The sequence below is a fragment of the Salvelinus alpinus genome, chromosome 30, assembly GCF_045679555.1.
Source record: "Salvelinus alpinus chromosome 30, SLU_Salpinus.1, whole genome shotgun sequence".
In the NCBI taxonomy this organism is placed as follows: Eukaryota; Metazoa; Chordata; class Actinopteri; order Salmoniformes; family Salmonidae; genus Salvelinus; species Salvelinus alpinus.
The window spans coordinates 32,510,467-32,530,729 of record NC_092115.1 but is presented as its reverse complement, the minus strand read 5'-3'; the positions used below and the strand labels follow the sequence as shown (position 1 = coordinate 32,530,729).

Here is a 20,263-nt window from a genome sequence, read left to right as displayed (position 1 = left end):
TGAGGAGACTAAACGGCTTGGTGTAACCTAGATTGAAACTGAAGTAGTCAAACATATTGATGCATTGCTTGCTAAGATGGGGAGAGGTACTGTATGTCCTCGATGAAGTGCTGCTTTGCTATCTTGACTTTAACATTAATCTGAAGACTGTTATTTATCTAATTAACTAACTATGTTAAATTGTTACCTGATTAAATTAATAATGTAACAGTTAACTTTTACTGCCTCAGAAACCTGGATCCGGGAGCACCCCCCACCCCCCCCCCACACTGATTAGCATAGCTAGCATAGCTTCACAAGTAAATAGTAGCATCTAAATATCATTAAATCACAAGTCCAAGACACCAGATGAAAGATACAGATCTTGTGAATAAACCCATCATTTCTGTTTTTTAAAATGTTTTACAGGGAAGACACAATATGTAAATCTATTAGCTAACCACGTTAGCAAAATACACCACTTTTCTTTGTCCACCATTTTTTCTCAACACCACTAGCTATCACCAATTCGGCTAAACTAAGATATTGATAGCCACTAACCAAGAAAAAACCTCATCAGATGACAGTCTGATAACATATTTATGGTATAGGATAGGTTTTGTTAGAACAATTTGCATATTTCAGGTATAAATCATAGTTTGCCATTGCAGCCACCATCACAAATCTCACCAAAGCGACTAGAATTACTACAGAGAGCAACGTGTATTACCAATTTACTCATCATAAAACATTTCTTAAAAATAGACAAAGCATTGCATTGGAAAGACACAGATCTTGTGAATTCAGACAATATTTCAGATTTTCTAAGTGTTTTACGGCGAAAACACAATAAATCGTTATATTAGCATACCACATATGCAAACGTTACCCCAGCATGAATTCAAGCTAAAGAGAGCGATATCGTTATCATCGCCAAAATATATTAATTTTTTCACTAACCTTCTCAGAATTCTTCCGATGACACTCCAGTAACATCATTTTACAACATACATATAGAGTTTGTTCGAAAATGTGCATATTTAGCCATAAAAAAACGTGGTTATACAATGAAAATAGTAGCAAAACAAGCCAGGAAATGTCGGTCGCCATCTTTTAGTGATCTAGTTTAATCAAAAGCTAATCATATACTTGACTAAAAAATACAGGGTTGACAGGAATCGAAAGACAAATTAGTTCTTAATGCAATCGCTGATTTACATTTTTTAAATTATCCTTACTTTTCAATACAGGTTGCGCCAAGCGAAGCTATACAAAACAAAATGGCGACATAAGCGTTTAACATTTTTCGACAGAAACACGATTTATCATCATAAATTGTTCTTACTGTGAGCTGTTCTTCCATCAGAATCTTGGGCAAAGAATCCTTTCTTGGGTCTAATCGTCTTTTGGTCGAAAGCTGTCCTCTTGCCATGTGGAAATGCCCACTAACGTTCGGCATGAACTGGAAACGTGCCCAGCTGTTCAAAGTGCCTCAGAAATAAATGGGTCAAAATCGCACTAAACGGATATAAATTGCTATAAAACGGTTTAAATTAACTACCTTATTTTTTTTTTTTTTTTATTTAACCTTTATTTAACCAGGTAGGCAAATTGAGAACACGTTCTCATTTACAATTGCGACCTGGCCAAGATAAAGCAAAGCAGTTCGACACATACAACAACACATAGTTACACATGGAGTAAAACAAACATATAGTCAATGATACAGTGAAAAAAAAAAAAATAAGTCTATATACAATGTGAGCAAGTGAGGTGAGATAAGGGAGGTGAAGGCAAACAAATATATGTATAAATAAATAAAAATATAAAAAGGCCATGGTGGCGAAGTAAATACAACACAGCAAGTAAAATAAAACTAAAAACACTGGAATGGTTGGTTTGCAGTGGAAGAAAGCGCAAAGTAGAGACAGAAATAATGGGGTGCAAAGGAGCAAAATAAATAAATAAATACAGTAGGTAAAGAGGTAGTTGTTTGGGCTAAATTATAGATGGGCTATGTACAGGTGCAGTAATCTATGAGCTGCTCTGACAGCTGGTGCTTAAAGCTAGTGAGGGAGATAAGTGTTTCCAGTTTCAGAGATTTTTGTAGTTCGTTCCAGTCATTGGCAGCAGAGAACTGGAAGGAGAGGCGGCCAAAGGAAGAATTGGTTTTGGGGGTGACCAGAGAGATAAACCTGCTGGAGCGCGTGCTACAGGTAGGTGTTGCTATGGTGACCAGCGAGCTGAGATAAGGGGGGACTTTACCTAGCAGGGTCTTGTAGATGACCTGGAACCAGTGGGTTTGGCGACGAGTATGAAGCGAGGGCCAGCCAACGAGAGTGTACAGGTCGCAGTGGTGGGTAGTATATGGGGCTTTGGTGACAAAACGGATGGCACTGTGATAGACTGCATCCAATTTATTGAGTAGGGTTTTGGAGGCTATTTTGTAAATGACATCACCGAAGTCGAGGATAGGTAGGATGGTCAGTTTTACAAGGGTATGTTTGGCAGCATGAGTGAAGGATGCTTTGTTGCGGAATAGGAAGCCAATTCTAGATTTAACTTTGGATTGGAGATGTTTGATGTGAGTCTGGAAGGAGAGTTTACAGTCTAACCAGACACCTAGGTATTTGTAGTTGTCCACATATTCTAGGTCAGAGCCGTCCAGAGTAGTGATGTTGGACAGGCGGGCAGGTGCAGGCAGCGATCGGTTGAAGAGCATGCATTTAGTTTTACTTGTATTTAAGAGCAATTGGAGGCCACGGAAGGAGAGTTGTATGGCATTGAAGCTCGCCTGGAGGGTTGTTAACACAGTGTCAAAAGAAGGGCCAGAAGTATACAGAATAGTGTCGTCTGCGTAGAGGTGGATCAGAGAATCACCAGCAGCAAGAGCGACATCATTGATGTATACAGAGAAGAGAGTCGGTCCAAGAATTGAACCCTGTGGCACCCCCATGGAGACTGCCAGAGGCCCGGACAACAGACCCTCCGATTTGACACACTGAACTCGATCAGAGAAGTAGTTGGTGAACCAGGCGAGGCAATCATTAGAGAAACCAAGGCTGTCGAGTCTGCCGATGAGGATGTGGTGATTGACAGAGTCAAAAGCCTTGGCCAGGTCAATGAATACGGCTGCACAGTATTGTTTCCTATCGATGGCGGTTAAGATATCGTTTATGACCTTGAGCGTGGCTGAGGTGCACCCATGACCAGCTCTGAAACCAGATTGCATAGCGGAGAAGGTATGGTGGGATTCGAAATGGTCGGTAATCTGTTTGTTGACTTGGCTTTCGAAGACCTTAGAAAGGCAGGGTAGGATAGATATAGGTCTGTAGCTGTTAGGGTCAAGAGTGTCCCCCCCTTTGAAGAGGGGGATAACCGCAGCTGCTTTCCAATCTTTGGGAATCTCAGACGACACGAAAGAGAGGTTGAAAAGGCTAGTAATAGGGGTGGCAACAATTTCAGCAGATAGTTTTAGAAAGAAAGGGTCCAGATTATCTAGCCCGGCTGATTTGTAAGGGTCCAGATTTTGCAGCTCTTTTAGAACATCAGCTGACTGTATTTGGGAGAAAGAGAAATGGGGAAGGCTTGGGCGAGTAGCAGAGGGGAGGGCAGTGCTGTTGTCCGGGGTAGGGGTAGCCAGGTGGAAAGCATGGCCAGCCGTAGAAAAATGCTTATTGAAATTCTCAATTATAGTGGATTTGTCGGTGGTGACAGTGTTTCCTATCTTCAGAGCAGTTGGAAGCTGGGAGGAGGTGTTCTTATTCTCCATGGACTTTACAGTGTCCCAGAACTTTTTTGAATTTGTGTTGCAGGAAGCAAATTTCTGCTTGAAAAAGCTAGCCTTGGCTTTTCTAACTGCCTGTGTATACTGGTTTCTAGCTTCCCTGAAAAGTTGCATATCACGGGGGCTGTTCGATGCTAATGCAGAACGCCATAGGATGTTTTTCTGTTGGTTAAGGGCAGTCAGGTCAGGAGAGAACCAAGGGCTATATCTGTTCCTGGTTCTAAATTTCTTGAATGGGGCATGCTTATTCAAGATGGTGAGGAAGGCATTTTTAAAAAATGTCCAGGCATTCTCTACTGACGGGATGAGATCAATATCCTTCCAGGATACCTCGGCCAGGTCGATTAGAAAGGCCTGCTCGCTGAAGTGTTTCAGGGAGCGTTTGACAGTGATGAGTGGAGGTCGTTTGACCGCTGACCCATTACGGATGCAGGCAATGAGGCAGTGATCGCTGAGATCTTGGTTGAAAACAGCAGAGGTGTATTTGGAGGGCAAGTTTGTTAGGATGATATCTATGAGGGTACCCGTGTTTACGGAATTGGGGTGGTACCTGGTAGGTTCATTGATAATTTGTGTGAGATTGAGGGCATCAAGCTTAGATTGTAGGGTGGCTGGGGTGTTAAGCATGTTAAAATTTAGGTCGCCTAGCAGCACGAGCTCTGAAGATAGATGGGGGGCAATCAGTTCACATATAGTGTCCAGAGCACAGCTGGGGGCAGAGGGTGGTCTATAGCAGGCGGCAACGGTGAGAGACTTGTTTTTAGAGAGGTGGATTTTTAAAAGTAGAAGTTCAAATTGTTTGGGAACAGACCTGGATAGTAAAACAGAACTCTGCAGGCAATCTTTGCAATAGATTGCAACACCGCCCCCTTTGGCCGTTCTATCTTGTCTGAAAATCTTGTAGTTGGGGATGAAAATGTCAGAATTTTTGGTGGTCTTTCTAAGCCAGGATTCAGACACGGCTAAAACATCCGGGTTGGCAGAGTGTGCTAAAGCAGTGAACAAAACAAACTTAGGGAGGAGGCTTCTAATGTTAACATGCATGAAGCCAAGGCTATTACGGTTACAGAAGTCATCAAAAGAGAGCGCCTGGGGAATAGGAGTGGAGCTAGGTACTGCAGGGCCTGGATTCACCTCTACATCACCAGAGGAACAGAGGAGGAGTAGGATAAGGGTACGGCTAAAAGCTATGAGAATTGGTCGTCTAGAACTTCTAGAGCAGAGAGTAAAAGGAAGTTTCTGGGGGCGATAAAATAGCTTAAAGGAATAATGTACAGACAAAGGTATGGTAGGATGTGAATACAGTGGAGGTAAACCTAGGTATTGAGTGATGATGAGAGAGATATTGTCTCTAGAAACATCATTGAAACCAGGTGATGTCATCGCATATGTGGGTGGTGGAACTGTGAGGTTGGATATGGTATAGTGGGCAGGGCTAGAGGCTCTACAGTGAAATAAGCCAATAAACACTAACCAGAACAGCAATGGACAAGGCATATTTACATTAAGGAGAGGCATGCTTAATCGAGTGATCAATAAGGGTCCAGTGAGTAGAGGTTGGTTGGGGTCACGGCGATCCAGACAGCTGGCCGGGTAGATGGCTATCGGTAGCAAGATAGCATAGTATGGAAGTCTATTTGTAGATACCTCGTGCGTTTCCGTCGGTAGGTTAGTGGGGTTCCGTGTGGTAGAGGGGATCAATCCAAATTGGCAAAATAGATATAGTGACCCAAGAAAAAAAAAAAAAAAAAAAATAATAATAATAATTGTCCGATATACTTATTCAGATAGCAGCCGATAAGACAGCTAACGGTTAGCGGGCCCCAGATGAGCGTTCAGGTAACGTCGGGACGGAGGTGCCAGTTGGATAACTCCCTCGGGCAGTTAAAAACTTATGATGTTTTTAACACCTCTAACGAGTAAAAACATGACCAGAGAAATATTACTGGCTAAACAAACGCTTGGAAGGAGGCGAGTCCGACGTCCTCTGTGCGCAAGGCGCAGGCAGCAAAGGGATGCTACTTCCGGTATTTGCTCTTTTATGCAGCCCCTGATTGCGCAATCGACTCCATTCAAAGCGTCATCACGTACTGACATCCAGGGGAAGACGTAAGAAGTGTCTGTTTCTCCATAGCATTTACAGGGACCTTTAAACTGACTCCAGATCAGGGGCCAGGATGTCTGAAATCTGACTCCCTATCATGAAAAGTGCTGTAGATTGAGTTCTGTACCACTCAGAGACAAAATTCCAACGGCTATAGAAACTAGAGAGTGTTTTCTATCCAATAATAACAATAATATGCATATTGTACGAGCAAGAATTTATTAGGAAGCCGTTTAATCTGTTGAGCAAATTATGCTAATGCGAAACAGCACCCCCTATAGTGGCAAGAAGTTAACTCATTAGGATCTGGGGCACCACGAGGTTCTCTAAAACGACGTTGGGGGCAGCTTATGGTAGAGAAATGAGCATTCAATTCTCTGGCAACAGCTCTGGTGGACATTCCTGCAGTCAGCATGCCAATTGCACACTCCCTCAAAACCTGAGACATCTGTGTCATTGTGATGTGTGACAAAACTGCACATTTTAGAATGGCCTTTTGTTGTCCCCACCACAAGGTGCACCTGTGTAATGATCATGCTGTTTAATCAGCTTCTTTTTTTTTTTTTTTTTTTTTTTTTTTTTATAAATTTTATCCCCTTTTTTCTCCCCAATTTTGTGGTATCCAATCGCTAGTAATTACTATCTTGTCTCATCGCTACAACTCCCGTACGGGCTCGGGAGAGACGAAGGTCGAAAGTCATGCGTCCTCCGAAGCACAACCCAACCTAGCCGCACTGCTTCTTAACACAGCGCGCCTCCAACCCGGAAGCCAGCCGCACCAATGTGTCGGAGGAAACACCGTGCACCCGCCCCCTCGGTTAGCGCGCACTGCGCCCGGCCCGCCACAGGAGTCGCTGGAGCGCGATGAGACAAGGATATCCCTACCGGCCAAACCCTCCCTAACGACGCTAAGCCAATTGTGCGTCGCCCCACGGACCTCCCGGTCGCGGCCGGCTGCGACAGAGCCTGGGCGCGAACCCAGACTCTGGTGGCGCAGCATAGCACTGCGATGCAGTGCTCTAGACCACTGCGCCACCCGGGAGGCCCTTAATCAGCTTCTTGATATATCACACCTGTCAGGTGGATGGATTATCTTGGCAAAGGATAAATATTCTCTAACAGGGATGTAAAGAAATTTGTGCACAACATTTGAGAGAAATAAGCTTTTTGTGCTTATGGAAAAATTCTGGGAACTTTTATTTCAGCTCATGAAATATGGGACCAACACATGTTGTGTTAATAATTTTGTTCAGTATATATACACTACCGTTCAAAAGTTTGGGGTCACTTAGAAATGTCCTTGTTTTTTAATTAAAGCACATTTTTTGTCCATTAAAATAACATCAAATTGATCAGAAATATAGTGTAGACATGGTTAATGTTGTAAATGACTATTGTAGCTGGAACTGGCAGATTTTTTATGGAATATCTACATAGGTGTACGGAGGCCCATTATCAGCAACCTTCACTCCTGTGTTCCAATGGCACGTTGTGTTAGCTAATCCAAGTTTATCATCTTAAAAGGCTAATTGATCATTAGAAACCCCTTTTGCAATTATGTTAGCACAGCTGGAAACTGTTATGCTTATTAAAGAAGTAATAAAACTGGCCGCCTTTAGACTAGTTGAAAATCTGGAGCATCAGCATTTGTGGCTTCGATTACAGGCTCAAAATGGCCAGAAACAAAGAACGTTCTTCTGAAACTCGTCAGTCTATTCTTGTTCTGAGAAATGAAGGTTATTCCATATGAGAAATTGCCAAGAAACTGAAGATCTCGTACAACGCTGTGTACTACTCCCTTCACAGACCAGCGCAAACTGGCTCTAACCAGAATAGAAAGAGGAGTGGGAGGCCCCGGTGCACAACTGAGCAAGAGGACAAGTACATTTGAGTGTCTAGTTTGAGAAACAGACGCCTCACAAGTTCTCAACTGGCAGCTTCATGAAAGGTGAGTAATTGCATTTCTGATGTCCAGAAGCTCTTTTCGGTCATAAGAGATGGTAGCAGCAACATTATGTTCCAAACAAGTTACGAACAACGCAAAAAAAAGAAAACAAACTAGCAATAGTTCTTCCTGGCTGTATGAAATAACACTATCCTGCCGATAGAGTGTATATAATCGCAAATCTAATATAGATTTTCTGGGCTAGCAATGTAAGAAATAATACTGCAAAGTTTCCTATTGACTAGAAGCGAGGCAGCCCTCTCTGTCGGCACCATCAGCACTTAATGATTCTCTACCCTATACTCTACACTACACTATACTTAATTGTTTTGTTACATAAACTGAAATTAGGTGAACTATTAGAATTTTTGCATTGAAGAAATGGCGGAGCGATTTCTGCATAGTGCATCTTTAATTATTAAGCAAGTGAGGAGTTTTTGAGAGAGTGTGGAATTTAGTTGAGAAAAAAATGAAAAGTTTTTTTGATACCTGAGGCTTATTTGATCTAATAAAAGTTAAGTAATGCTTAGGTTGTTATGAGCATACTGATAATAAGTGTGATGCACGTGACATTCTGGTAAACTGAGAAAAAACACAATTCATTGAATTGTCCCTGTTGAAATTCAAGGCATCTATGCATATTCATGAGGCTAGAATAGCATCTCACTCTCCATTGAATACAGGCGGTTGACGTCAACTCCCTTATCGAATATTGAAAATATATTCAAATAACGAGATGTATCTACCAATCCAGAGAGGAATGGGCGGGAGCTTGACATCCCGCTGTTCCGCTCTATGGACAGCGAATCCCATTGTTAGGGCGGAGTCACAAGCATCTTGTCATTTTGTCCAGGATCTCTGATAACATTGCTAGCCAGACAGTTATTAGTGAATTTTTTTCGCGAAGTCAGTGGTCGATATTTGTGCAAAATATTCATTTTCTATCGCTTGATGTTGTTATGGTAGTTGCTTTTTAAGCGAACGTTTTACATTTCAAATCGTAGACCGAGGAATGAGTGATTTTCATTTAGGAATAACATGTCGATAACATTAGCTAGCTAGGCGAAGTAGCTAACGTTAGCTACTGTTATTATCTAGCTCTTTGTTTTGACTGTGATGGTCTGATGATGTTGAATAGCTTGGACAGCTGCTGGGGGCTCGATATAGTATTCGTATGAACAGACATATTATATTTTAATGGGTTGTTAAACAGTAGTTAATGTGTAATACCGTTACTTCTGTAACGAGTGGAGGATACATGTGGTTGTAAACTAACAATAGTAAGTTTACAAGCTAGCTACTATAGCTAGCTAAACAACGAGGGGCTGAGAAGAGGACATGGGAAATTGTCTCAAATCGCCGACGTCGGACGATATATCTTTGCTTCACGAGTCTGACAGAGGAAGTTATGGGGACGCAGACGCGGATTTGGAGCCACCTCCGCCTTACCAGGTCAGACTTAATATTAACTTAGCTAGATAGTTTTATTAGTTATTTAGCTAACAAACGTTAGTAGGGTGAAGTAGGGTTATGATAATTGACAGAATTATGCAAAACCCAGGGTAGGGGTCAAAGGCATTTAACATCTTGGGAATCTGGTCAAAACATTTTCTGATTATTTAGCTAGCTGGTTGATGTATTTTCTTTTGTACTCTTCCAGACCATTTATGACTCATTCATCTAGCTCGGTAACGTTATAGTTTAAAGTTGCTGTCAAATGTATAGTTTCAATTTGCCTTCAGATTAGTCCGAATGAAAGATTTAAAGACCAGGGGAAATAATAGGTTTTGAATATTTTGATATATATATATTTTTTAGTCAGTTAAGCACGAATTCTTATTTACAATGGCGGCCTACCCCGGCCAAACCTGGACAAGGGCCAATTGTGCTCAGCCCTATGGGACTCCCAGTCACGGCCAGATGTGATACAGCCTGAATTCGAACCAGGGACTGTAGTGACACCTTAGACTATGCAGTGCCTTAGACTACTGCGCCACACGGGAGTCCATAGTGCATTAAAATTATTATTTTCATAGCTAGGTATTGCAACTGATTATGGGTCTGAGTTTTCATATTACAATAGTTTAACAAACCCAGTTACACAAAGGAAAAAACACACACGCAGCACTTTTGTTGCCCAAATGCTTTTAAATCTCACAAAAGTGTTCCTTTTGCCAATAATGTCCATAATGGGCAGTTTTTGTCAACTGCTTTATCCACGGCAGGGTGGATAACAGTACAACAGTATCTATGGGCTTAAAAAGCCTAAATGAAAAAACTTTAGCTGACATGAAATTTCTGACAAGTTAGAAATAGCTCTCTAAGGTATGCAATGACTAACATGACAAGAGGAACTGATGATGCACTGCCCAATTTCAGAATTGCACCTTGTGCATTCTACTATTACAACTAGGTGTCATCTGGCATCAACTTTATCAATTGAAACCAATATAAGCCCAGCCACTCTTATAGGCAGGGTGAAACCGAGCTAGGAGGGGTGCCCATCCCACCTCACCCATACAGTGATTGATAAAACACTGGGTTGTGCGATCAGTCCAGTTGAGTTGGCATGTGTATTGACTCTCCTCTGTATGTGTGTCTTTTCTCCAGGAGCAGGCTCACATGCCGGTGTACCACCCCACCCCCAGCCAGGCCCGCCTGGCCACCCAGCTGACTGAGGAGGAGCAGGTCCGTATCGCCCAGCGTATCGGCCTCATCCAGCATCTTCCCCGGGGCGTCTATGACGGAGGCCGGGACGGCTCCGAGAAAAAAATCAGAGAGTGAGCATCTGCATACCACTGTTTTTATTCTTTGATATTATATATTGATATAATTAGTTTACCACTGTTTTTATTCTCTGATGTTATTGATAAAGATCACTGATCATGTGACCTAACTAGGTAAAATTTCGGCCCTAGCTGTAACATTTAACTGTGTGTTTAACATAACTAGTGCCCATAGTTTTTTCTGGTCAGGTAATGTGCTCAGGAAAAATATACGACAGACTCTAATCAAAACTACTATTCATAATTGTATATAACCCATTTTCTAGGTGTGTGATATGTATGATGGACTTTGTGTACGGGGACCCCATCCGGTTCCTGCCCTGTATGCACATTTACCACATGGACTGTATAGATGACTGGCTGATGAGGTCCTTCACCTGCCCCTCCTGCATGGAGCCTGTGGATGCTGCCCTGCTTTCCACCTACGAGACCAACTGACCCCTAAGACAACCCTACCCCATTATGATGAGCTCCGCCTAGCCGCACCCCTACAAACACACACACACACACACACACACACACACACACACACACACACACACACACACACACACACACACACACACACACACACACACACACACACACACACACACACACATTCTACAACCATCACAGACTTCTTACAGCGCCACCTCCACCAGCCCCAACAAATACATACACACGCTGCCCTCCTCCCCTCCGCTTTTAACTTTGGGATAAAAAGTAGCATGGTGTCTTGGTCGGTGATGACATAGAGAGAGAGACTATGCGAACACTAGTGATTAACAATGAAAAGACTTTGACCCATCCACCCATCACCTGGATCTGGCTCTGAACTGAACTGAACAGGCTGAGTCATGGAGGACATAGGAGGACAAGCATGCAAAATATGTTTGTGTGTCTGTGGTGGACTGGGTTCCTGAGCCAGCTGTTGAATACAGTAGGCCTGGGTTGGTGATGTTATGGTGGGAAGGAGGGGGAGGGGGCTGTTACACTGCATTTCCACTTGAGCAGGTCTCGGTGGTATCCCATCCCAGCAAATTGTTCACCATGATTAGTAGTTGGGAATGGGATTGGATAATTCTCTGTAGTCTGAATTTGGCCACCAGGAGGTATCCTATCAGATTCCTTTAAAAGCCACAGCTGGCAACACGATGACATGACTTATCTGTCTTCTAAAGTCTCCAAATCCTGCACTCTGAATATGGCTTAGTAAGGGTAAAAAAGCCCCAGGAAAGCCGGCATGGTGGCGTAATATTAGGTATCTCTCTATGGACTGAAGCTTACCCTGTTTTAGTGTTACAGTTGCAAAGTAAAATAAGTTACAGAGCATAGTATTCTTTAGGCTTACAACAATGTAACTATGGTATGCACATACACAGTGCAGAAATCACCCAAAGTCCATCCTTTATTAGACTATATACTACATGCATTAGCTTTTGTTTTGCCATTCAGATTTACCATTCGAAATAGCTCCACTGCCATTCCGAATGGCCTAAAGAAGTGTATGAGCTGTATGTCAGTCACCCTGTGTAAGGTTAATATGTTTTACTTTTAGAGGATTAACATAGCTGTCAGCCAATGTAAAGGGCTCATTTGTGCATGTGGTGGAGGATCAGTCTAGAAGTTAGGAATGCTTGCACACACATTAAATCTGATCCCGAGATTTGCACTTTAGTTATAGGACATTAACGGAAGCATTATGTTAATATATATATATATCTATAACCTTGCACTTTTCAATATTATTTATTATTTTTGCAGCACAGAAGTTAGGATTGATATTGATAATGGTATCAATGCTACCATTGGTCACTTGTCACATTAAAGAAAAGCTCAATAGCTGAATATACATTCATGAATTGTGTGATTCAGTAGAGTGAGTCTCTGCTTTGTTTTGCTTGTCTTGATCCTAGTGTGTGTATTTGTGTGAAAGTGACTGGGAGAAGGGGAGACATTAAGAATAGTGGAATTTCTTCCCTTAAGTACTTAGCTTACTTATCTGTATTTTCAGTCTTCTCCCACAGTCAATACATCATTGCGCAAAAATACGTTCTGGCTGTTTTTACATACACTATGATTTCCTTTTTTGTTTGTCGCTTTTTATATATATATATATATATACACATGTTTGAAACTGTTGCTGCGGTGAATTATTTCCGTTAAATGTTTAGTTTATATTATAATGATACCCTTTTCTGTATTTATGTTTGCAGTGGTGGAAAAAGTACCCAAATTCATACTTGAGTAAAAATAAAGATACCTTAATAGAAAATGACTCAAGTTAAAGTCACCCAGTAAAATACTACTTGAGTAAAAGTTAGAGTATTTGGTTTTAAATATACTTAAGTACCAAAGATGAATGTAATTGCTAAAATATACTTAAGTATCAAATGTAAAGTATAAATCATTTCAAATTCCTTATATTAAGCAAACCAGACGACACCATTTTCTTGTTTTTTAATTTTACGGATAGACAAGAGCACACTCACACATAATTTACAAAACAAAGCATTTGTGCTTATTGAGTCTGCCAGATCAGAGGCAGTAGGGATGACCAGGGATGTTCTCTTGAGAAGTGCGTGCATTGGACCATTTTCCTGTCCTGCTAAGCATTCAAGATGTACCGAGTACTTTTGGGTGTCAGGGAAAATGCGTGGAGTAAAAAATACATTATTTTCTTTAGGAATGTAGTGAAGTAAAAGTAGTCAAAAATATAAATACTAGAGTACAGATACCCCCAAAAACTACTTAAGTAGTACTTTAAAGTATTTTTACTTAAGTACTTTACACCACTGGATGTTTGTGTATCTCCTACCTTTAGATGTATTGTTTGTCATTGTGTTTGTAGGAGATAAAAGTTTTGGCCATTAGAGTTTACACTGGTTTAACTATGCATCTGCAAAACTCTGTCCCAAAGATATAGAGTGCAAGAGGGAGAAGATTTACAGTGCATTTGGAAAGTATTCAGACCACTTAACTTTTTCCACATTATTCTACAATGGATTACATTTAAAAAATCCCCCATCAATCTACACACAATAACCTGTTTTCACTTTGTCATTATAGGGTTAGACATTATGCAAATGTATATATAAAAACAAAAACCTTATTTACAGTTGAAGTCGGAAGTTTACATACAACTTAGCCAAATACATTTAAACTCAGTTTTTCGCAATTCCTGACATTTAATCCTAGTAAAAATTCCCTGTCTTAGGTCAGTTAGGATCTCCACTTTATTTTAAGAATGTGAAATGTCAATAATAGGAGAGAGTGATTTATTTCAGCTTTTATTTATTTCATCACATTCCCAGTGGTTCAGAAGTTTACATACACTCAATTAGTATTTGGTAGCATTGCCTATAAATTGTTTAACTTGGGTCAAACGTTTCAGGTAGCCTTCCACAAGCTTCCCACAATAAGTTGGGTGAATTTTGGCCGATTCCTCCTGACAGAGCTGGTGTAACTGAGTCAGGTTTGTAGGCCTCCTTGTCGCAGACGCTTTTTTAGTTCTGCCCACAAATTTTCTATAGGATTGAGGTCAGGCCTTTGTGATGGCCACTCCAATACCTTGACTTTGTTGTCCTTAAGCCATTTTGCCACAACTTTGGAAGTATGCTTGGGGTCATTGTCCATTTGGAAGACCCATTTGCAACCAAGCATTAACTTCCTTACTGATGTCTTGAGATGTTGCTTCAATATTTCCACATAATTTTCCTACCTCATGATGCCATCTATTTTGTGAAGTGCACCAGTCCCTCCTGCAGCAAAGCACCCCCACAACATGATGCTGCCACCCCCGTGTTTCACGGTTGGGATGGTGTTCTTCAGCTTGCAAGCGTCTCCCTTTTTCCTCCAAACATAACAATGGTCATTATGGCCAAACAGTTATATTTTTGTTTCATCAGACCAGAGGACATTTCTCCAAAAAGTACGATCTTTGTCCCCATGTGCAGTTGCAAACCGTAGTCTGGCTTTTTTAATGGCGGTTTTGGAGCAGTGGCTTCTTCCTTGCTGAGCGGCCTTTCAGGTTATGTCGATACAGGACTCGTTTTACTGTGGATATAGATACTTTTGTACCTGTTTCCTCCAGCATCTTCACAAGGTCCTTTGCTGTTGTTCTGGGATTGATTTGTCCTTTTCACACCAAAGTACGTTCATCTCTAGGAGACAGAATGCGTCTCCTTCCTGAGCAGTATGACGGCTGCGTGGTCCCATGGTGTTTATACTTGCGTACTATTGTTTGTACAGATGAACGTGGTACCTTCAGGTCTTTGGATGAACCAGGATGAACCAGACTTGTGGAGGTCTACAATTTTTTTCTGCGGTCTTGGCTGATTTCTTTTCATTTTCCCATGATGTCGAAGATGCATTGAGTTTGAAGGTAAGCCTTGAAATACATCCACAGGTACACCTCCAATTGACTCAAATTATGTCAATTAGCCTATCAGAAGCTTCTAAAGCCATGACATAATTTTCTGGAATTTTCCAACTATTTAAAGGCAGTCAACTTAGTGTATGTAAACTTCTGGCCCACTGGAATTGTGATACAGTGAATTATAAGTGAAATAATCTGTCTGTAAACAATTGTTGGAAAAATGACTTGTGTCATGCACAAAGTAGATGTCCTAACCGACTTGCCAAAACTATAGTTTGTTAACAAGAAATTTGTGGAGTGGTTGAAAAATGAGTTTTAATGACTCCAACCTAAGTGTATGTCAACTTCAACTGTAAATAAGTATTCAGATCCTTTGCTATGAGACTCAAAGTTGAGCTCAGGTGCATCCTCTTTCCATTGATCATCCTTGAGATGTTTCTACAACTTGATTGGAGTCCACCTGTGGTAAATTCAATTGATTGGACATGATTTGGAAAGGCACACACCTGTCTATATAAGGTCCCACAGTTGACAGTGCATGTCAGAGCAAAAACCAAGACATGAGGTCGAAGGAATTGTCCGTAGAGCTCCGAGACAGGATTGTGTCAAGGCACAGATGTGGGGAAGGGTACCAAGAACACAGTGGCCTCCATCAGTCTTAAATAGAGGAAGTTTGGAACCACCAAGACTCTTCCTAGAGCTGGCCGCCCAGCCAAACTGATCAATCGGGGGAGAAGGGCCTTGGTCAGGGAGGTGACCAAGAAGCCGATGGTCACTCTGCCAAAGCTCCAGAGTTCCTCTGTGGAGATGGGAGAACCTTCCAGAAGGACAACCATCTCTGTAGCACTCCTCCAATCAGTTCTTTAGGTTAGAGTGGCCTGATGGAAGCCACCTCTCAGTAAAAGGCACATGACAGCCCGCTTGGAGTTTGCCAAAAACCACCTATTGTTTCTCACTCTCAGACCGTGAGAAACAATATTCTCTGGTCTGATGAAACCAAGATTGAACTATTTGGCCTGAATGCCAAGCAACACTGCTGCAGGAAACTTGGCACCATCCCTACGGTGAAGCATGGTGGTGGCAACATCATGCTGTCGATATGTTTTTCAGCTACAGGGACTGGGAGACTAGTCAGGAACGAGCGAATGATGAACGGAGCAAAGTGCAGAGATCCTTGATGAAAACCTGCTCCCAAGCGCTCAGGACCTCAGACTGAGGCCAAAGTTCACCTTACAACAGGAGAGCGACCATAAGGACACAGCCAAGACAACGCAGGAGTGGCTTCGTATAAGTCTCTGAATGTCCTTGAGGGGCCCAGCCAGAGCCCGGACATGAACCCGATCTAACATCTTAAGAGAGACCTGACCAACCTGACAGAGCTTGAGAGGATCTGCAGAGAAGAATGGGGGAAATGTTGTAGCATCATACCCAAGAAGACTGGAGGCTGCAATCGCTGCCAAAGGTGCTTCAACAAAGTACTGAGTAAAGGGTCTGAATACTTATGTAAATGTGATGCGTTTTAAAATTTTTATACATTTGCCAAAATGTAAGAAACAGTTTTTGCTTGTTATTATGGGGTATTGTGTGTAGATTGATGAGGGGGCGAAAACAATTTAATTCATTTTTGAATAAGGGTGTAATGTAACAATGTGGAAAAAGTAAATGTTTTTTTACATCTTTTGCTTCTTTTTTTTGTTCAGGAATCTGAAAATAAATGTAATCTTGGTTTTTGGAAGGCCAAACAGCCCCCATATTGAATCTGTAAAAAAATAAATAAACCGGAAAGCACACACTTGGGTAATCCCTGAATGTGTTCTGAGACTGTAGTATCTTTTAGTTAAACCAGATGGTAGTACAATGTTATTTCCCCTTTAAAGCTCTATCAACACAGTACATACAGTATATCTTGCTCCTTTTTTTTTATTTTTTATAGCTGTTATTATCGTTGCCATGGTGTTTGAAAGTCTCTTGCCACAGGCAGCCCAATACAGATTTTTTTTTTACGCTAATTGGTCTTTTGACCAATCACGTAAGATCTTTTCACATAAGATGTTTTTCAGAGCTGATCTGATTGGTATGAAGACCAATTAGTGGAAAAAAATATCAGAATTAGGCTGCCTGTCGAGACATGGCCATACAGTTTTGTACAAAGCCAGGCTTTTATGGCCATGATCTGTGCTTTTACAAAAGGGATTAGCAACATGCCTGTTTGTTCCTCAGATTAGGTGTTTGACCCAATTAATCAATTAATCGGTGTGATTAGTTTAGCAATGTTGCAATGCAATCACCTGAAAAGCTTAGGCTAGCGAGGCTAATGTCATGATACGTAGGCAAGATTACATTAGGCAACGTTAAACAAAACATGGGCTCTGTCAAAAGAATTACTCTAGTTGCAACATGCTAACATGTTTGTACTTTTCCTTGAAACTTAATACAATCATAATAATATATGCCATTAAGCAGACACTTTTATCCAAAACGACTTAGTCGTGCATGCATACAATACACCTAATCAGATTTTATATGGCAACAGCTAGTCTTTGTTGCCCTTTCACTAGTAGTTCCAATCAGCATTAGAAAGGTTTTGGGGTGCAAGGTCTCAGAATGTATTCAAATCTTATTTTCATGAAGGAGCACTGACATGGAGCAGAGGGACTTTATTGTTGCCTTTGGGACTAGCGCTTTCATATATGTACCTGCACTACACGTGCATCTATAGGGGATGAGGTGTTTTTATACAATATAAAATAGTCAAATTATTAGTTACACCATGCAACTTTCCCAAAATAATTGGCATACAAAAGAAAGGCCAGTGTTTTGATTCTATTTTTTATTATTGCAACCCTGAAGTACTCAACAGACATGGCACTGTGAACAAAGTCATTGATTTCCAGCACTGGCACAGTAATTGTATTCAGATTGTTATGATTGTGGTGCCGCTGAGAAATAATTGTAAGAAGCCTACTGATGCCCTGATACCTGCAGGTTCTATTTTCCCCAAAATGAACGCTCAACCATACTAAATCATAGGTTTCACAAAGTTAAATGACTTCAAATCATGATGTAAGATGATCAGGTACGTGGCTTTTTTTGTAAGTTATTTGTAACCTATAGTTTGTCATTGTTTATTTATTTGTTCTATTGTTGAGTGACAGTTGGTGCTTAGTTAGTTTGAATAGCTTGGAATGGTGAATACTAGTCTTTGTGCCCTGAGTATTGTTGCCAGGTTATGGCTTGTACATTCCGTGGAAGGTGACAGGCATAGAGCACTCCACCTCTGCCCTGCCGATCTCCGACATGTCCTTGGCGTTGAGGATCAGCATGTACCCTGGCCTCTGGGCCCCGGGGGCCACCACAATGGTCAACAGGACACCTGTGAGTCATTGGAAAACCACACTGGTTGTTAGAAAACAGCCTGGGTGCATAGACTAGACGTAACATATTATATCGGGGAATCTCAAATTAGTATGATATGTTATGTTTGGTATGGTTACATAAGACGAAGATTACTTAACCCTTTAACCTTAACCCCAAACCCCTAGGGTAGGTAACGTTAGCCACCTAGCTAACGTTAGCCACAACAAATTGAAATTAGTAACAAATCATACATATTATATATTCATAGCATATTGTACGCATTGCAGTTCGTAACATATCATACGAAATGTAATTCATACCATATTATACGAAATGGATGATGGACATCCACAAATTAATACACAACATATCATACTAAATGGAGGTAGACAGATTTACATTTACTATGTTACGTCTACCCCTGAGTCCAGGTTTGAAAATAGAGTGCCCACCAAATTTTACAGTAACCCCACTTTTGATCAATTTTGCTGAGAAAATGTTTCTACTAAATTGAAATGCCTTGTCCCTGGATAAATAGCTAAAGTCTCTTAAACTCTCTTCCTAACACTAACACAAACAAGATACTGGGTATGTGTTTGCCCTGCACCATACCTGTAACTGTTACCGTATACTACAGTAACAGTACAGTACATACCATCATCCTCATCCATGCCATCGAGGGTTTGCATAAACAGGCTCTGAGGGGTAGGAGTCCAGCTCCTTCCACACCTAGGTCTCCTTGGTCTTCACATTCAACTTGATAATCTACAGCCGCAAGTGGACAGAGACTCATCAAGGTCTAACATACATGTTTTGGTCTTCACATTCAGCTTGATGATGTACAACCATATATAGACAGAAACTCATGGTCACTCAGGTAACATGCTATGGCCCCTGCTATTCACTGCTCAGAGTTAGAAGATTTTGAAGACCGATTTGTGGCAAACAAGATGACTCACCCTGTCAGGGATCGCCTCAACCCTGAAGTGGTTGAGGCGTAGGCATATGTGTAGTTCTTCCCACCGTGCTTCTAATAGTTGATTTAAAGGAACTCAAAGGCTTGGCGGGGCCCAGAGAACAGCGCTTCAGGCTCCAGACAGATGGTCCCGTCAGAACACATCACCGCTGTTGCCGTGGTGTATGGCAGGCAGATCAGGTTCTTTCCCTGCTCCTCCTGGAACATATAATCAGTATATGTTGCTATCCAAAAGAAGGGGAAATACAGGGTATGCACATATGCACTTGAATGTAAAAAACAATTGACACATATGGAAATGAAAAATACATTTTTTCTAAAGCCGGAATTCGTGGTGTTTGCGATATTACAATAACAAAGACGTTACTTCAAACAAATGCATTTCCCCCCCTCGGACATTATTGCAAGCGCAATAGAACATAGTACATACTAAGATTTTTTTCTTCTTCACGAAGCTGGATGCTCATGTCCTCCGTTTCAAAACCAGAACAAAAACAATAACGTGCTTGGGGCGACCAGTGGCGCTGTTTCACCTTTCGCGGATTTCAGCTTCCATTTCAGGATTTCCATTCAGGGCAGGAAATAACTTACCCTGTGGATGTCCAGTGGGATGACGTATCTCTTGACCTCTGGCTGAGGAGTCATCATGGCTGCCTTCTTCACCTCCTCCCAGTTGAAGCGCAGGTTGGCCAGCCAAAGGTACTTGTAAACAAACTCAAACCTACCAGGAAACAAAATAAAGAATGAGTTGTATAATCCTTTGAACAGACAGTGTTTAAAGACCATGGGCTAGGAATCATTAATCAATTATTCTGAAAAAGGACATTGCTAACAGGCTGACTACACCACGACTGCAAAATAAATTTAGACATACATGTTATTCAATTGTTGCGCACCAACGAGCGTCTGCGTTGCCAAGGGCTAAAATAGAAGTCAGTTCTATTTCTGACGCAGATCGTGCTGCAAGTC

At 41.4% G+C, this 20,263-nt stretch overlaps 1 protein-coding gene and 1 pseudogene across 1 annotated transcript; one reads left to right on the top strand and one right to left on the bottom strand.

The window, feature by feature from the left end:
• The first annotated feature begins 8,642 nt into the window (after window positions 1–8,642).
• On the top strand, window positions 8,643–12,437 carry LOC139560454 (RING finger protein 11-like). Its single transcript, XM_071377252.1, has 3 exons — window positions 8,643–9,267; window positions 10,426–10,595; window positions 10,868–12,437. Exons 1-3 carry the CDS (start codon window positions 9,154–9,156, stop codon window positions 11,037–11,039), a joined length of 456 nt encoding a protein of 151 aa, XP_071233353.1. The 5' UTR covers window positions 8,643–9,153; the 3' UTR covers window positions 11,040–12,437.
• A 5,751-nt stretch (window positions 12,438–18,188) lies between these two features.
• The window catches only part of LOC139560015 (retinoid isomerohydrolase-like), a 58,309-nt pseudogene continuing 56,234 nt past the window's right edge, over window positions 18,189–20,263 (bottom strand).